Genomic DNA, 3,024 nt, shown 5'->3' on the forward strand with positions numbered 1-3,024 from the left:
AAGTGAAATTCTTAAAACAATTCCAAGTTCCTTGCAGAAAGTGAGAACAGAGAAGGAGAAAGGAAGGAGAGAACAAAGAAAGACTAAATAACTCTGAATAAAAACAAAATGTATGTTTCCTTTATGTTAAAAGCGCCCATATATATGTATGTATTTTAAAAACTCATATTGTATGTTAATACATATAGAATAAATATATTTTATATAAATGTATAAATAAATATATTTTATATAAATAAATATAAATTTTCAAATATATATTGATTGAAGAAGTCATTAAATTTGTTTTCAAATTAAATTTAATCAAATTAAGTATAATTGGCTAAAAAACAGAGTACTTTGCTTATACAATATTGGACCAATATAAGAAAGTAATTCAGAACCAACATAAAAAATTAGATGTATATTGTTAGCCAATATTACTTAAAACTGAAATTATTTTATTGGTCCAATATTAGTGTTGGGTTCCGTGTGAGCGAACGGAAACCCGGGAGATCGCAGTGAACACAAGGCGAGTTATGATGAGCAAATATTTATTAGTGATAAAACACTTAACGTTATACATAGGCTATACGAGGTTATGCGCGGTATCGGTAGCCTTGGCCGAGCCGGACTGACTTGCTTAACGCGACGCGCATGCGGCTGCGCGACAGTGCCGTTCGCACGAGACGATCGGCAATACCCAACATCTTTCCCCCTGGGAAGTCACCGCTGCGAGTAGCTTTTGGCGGCCGGATCCAGGATCAGTCTTTTCGGAGCCACTCGAGTACAGACGGGACTAACCGGAGTTGTCTGAACTATGGGCGGCTCTTGGATTAGAGTAGCTGGAGACTGAACTGCGGGTAATGTTGCTGGCTGACAGATGTTCTCTGGAACAGGTGGAGACTCTTGTCGCGGGGTCTGCGATGCCTGTGTAGGTAAAAACATCCAGTCGTCATCAAGACTTGTAATTGAAGTCGGTGGAGCGAAGCCTCCCTTCCAAATGTGGTTGATATGCCGGTCGATGACCCCACCGTCGTCGAGGCATACGGAATAACGAGTTTTGGATAAAACTTTGTGAATGACACCTTGTTGGCGTTTGTTCTTGCGCGTTAGAACCACCACTCCTACTGATAGTTGTCGTGGTTTGGCGCCATGGTGTTTCGAAAATTGTGTTTCAATGTCCTGCCGCTTCCTGGCAAGCAAATCTGTCGCTACGTGCTCCAGATTATCCGATTTCGGAAGCCACTTGGTGAAAGGAGAATTCATGGGACGACCGAAAAATAGTTCCGCAGGAGACTTGCTCTCAGGAGATGCGGAGCACGGTGTGTAGCGGTAACTGTAAAGGAAATCAAGTAGCTGTCTCCTCCAGTTGGTCAAGTCCTTAGATATAGCTCGTTTTACGGAGTCCACCATCCTCTCCACTTGGCTGTTCGATTGCGGATGATTGACCGCTGATAGGAGATGAGAGATCTGCATTTCCTTGCAGAAGGTAGGAAACAGCTCCGACGTGAACTGAGTGCCATGGTCCATGACGAGCACTTCCGGAGGGCCGTATCTGAAAAAAAATCGCGACACAAGGCAACTGTACGATTTGCTGAAATTGTGGTCGTAACTGCTACGTCTAAGAACTTGAAGTAAGCGTCCACGAATATGAGCAGGTAATGTCCGTCGACCGGGCCAGCGTAATCCAGGTGTACACGTTCCATAGGATGCGATGGAGTAGGCCATGGGTCCATTGGTACCTTCACTGGCAATTTTTGATTAAGTGCGCAAGAGTCGCACTGTCGAACAAGACGTTCGATGTCCTCTGACATTTTCGGCCAGTACACAAATTCGCGCGCTAACTGTTTAGTGCGTCTGATGCCGGGATGACCTTTGTGAAGAGCTGCTAGGATCGTCGGCTTGAGCTTCTCTGGTATGACTACTCGATCTCCGAAGAGTAGTGTATCATCGATGATGCTGAGTTCCTCTGCGCGTTGTCTAAAATGTTCTAAGGGCTCAGCGTTTCCTTTCGCCTTCCAACCTTCCCTGATGGCCTGGAAAACGGAGCGTAGAAGAGGGTCCTCAAGGGTTATCTTTCCTCAACTTGTTGCGAAGTTCCTTGCCGAAGGTATCGATTGAAAGATTCTTTACGTAAAGAATTTCAGCTTCAGTCGCTTGGATTCTGGCGACCTGAAGTTCATCTGCGTTGTCGCGGCGGAATTTGTCGATGAGACGTGACAATGCGTCTGCCGGACCAAAATCCTGGGTGCGAATATACTCGATAGCAAAGTCGTAGCCTAACAGTCGTAGCGCCCAGCGCTTTAGTCGAGCTGCTGTGGTAGACTTGAGACCCTTTGTGTTTTCTGTCTTCAGTAGAGCTACCAAAGGTTTGTGATCCGTCTGAAGTATAAATTTCCGTCCCCAGACGAACTTATGAAATTTTTCGACGGCCGTGACGAGCGCGAGCGCTTCCTTCTTAAGTTGAGAGTAATTTCGCTGGGCGTCTGTAAGGCTGTGTGCCATGTGATAGGCAGCACGCTCATGACCGTGTGAATCTCGTTGTAAGAGAACACCACCGATTCCAATAGCGCAGGCGTCTGCTGCTACGATGAGAGTCTTCGAGGGATCATAGTGTTCCAGGAGAAGAAGACTGAGCATGACCTCCTTGATTTGGTCCATTGCTTGATCGTGTGTCCGATTCCAAGACCAAGGGCGATCCTTACGAGTAAGATCTTCTAACGGCTGTTTCATCTGGTGTAGGTGAGGAATGAATTTTCCGTAATGATTCACCATTCCCAGAAAACTCCGTCTTCTGCGACTGACGTTGGATTTGGCATGTTGGCGATAGCACTAGTGGCATCCGGATCAGCTGATATACCTTGTGCATTTATGATTGAGCCAAGGTATTTGATTTCTTCGAGCCCGAAACAACACTTTTCGATTCTTAGTTTCCAGCCTCGTTCTTGTAAACGTTGGAGAGTTTTGCGTAGACGTTCGTCGTGTTCTTGTCGGGTGGAACCTATGATGACGATGTCGTCTATATATGCATAGACTTCCTCA

The 3,024-nt window shown here is 45.3% G+C and overlaps 1 protein-coding gene across 1 annotated transcript; it reads right to left on the reverse strand.

Moving 5' to 3' along the window:
- Positions 1 to 705: 705 nt before the first annotated feature.
- Positions 706 to 2,715, reverse strand: LOC105278969 (uncharacterized protein K02A2.6-like). The gene is made up of 3 exons (XM_011338429.1): positions 2,116 to 2,715; positions 1,612 to 2,018; positions 706 to 1,537 (listed from the first exon to the last, which is right to left on the reverse strand). The coding sequence occupies exons 1-3, from the start codon at positions 2,713 to 2,715 to the stop codon at positions 706 to 708; spliced, it is 1,839 nt and encodes a 612-aa protein (XP_011336731.1).
- Positions 2,716 to 3,024: the final 309 nt, after the last annotated feature.

Source organism: Ooceraea biroi, chromosome 8 (genome assembly GCF_003672135.1).
Source record: "Ooceraea biroi isolate clonal line C1 chromosome 8, Obir_v5.4, whole genome shotgun sequence".
NCBI lineage: Eukaryota > Metazoa > Arthropoda > Insecta > Hymenoptera > Formicidae > Ooceraea > Ooceraea biroi.

What these genes read in the sequence shown, in the direction of transcription:
- LOC105278969 (XM_011338429.1), bottom strand. Translation starts at nt 2,715, where the DNA reads ATGAAACAGCCGTTAGAAGATCTTACTCGTAAGGATCGCCCTTGGTCT. An exon ending in CTGAAGCTGAAATTCTTTAC is followed by an intron (nt 2,019 to 2,115) that starts GTAAAGAATCTT and finishes TCCGTTTTCCAG; the next exon opens with GCCATCAGGGAAGGTTGGAA. An exon ending in TTCGTGGACGCTTACTTCAA is followed by an intron (nt 1,538 to 1,611) that starts GTTCTTAGACGT and finishes ATTTTTTTTCAG; the next exon opens with ATACGGCCCTCCGGAAGTGC.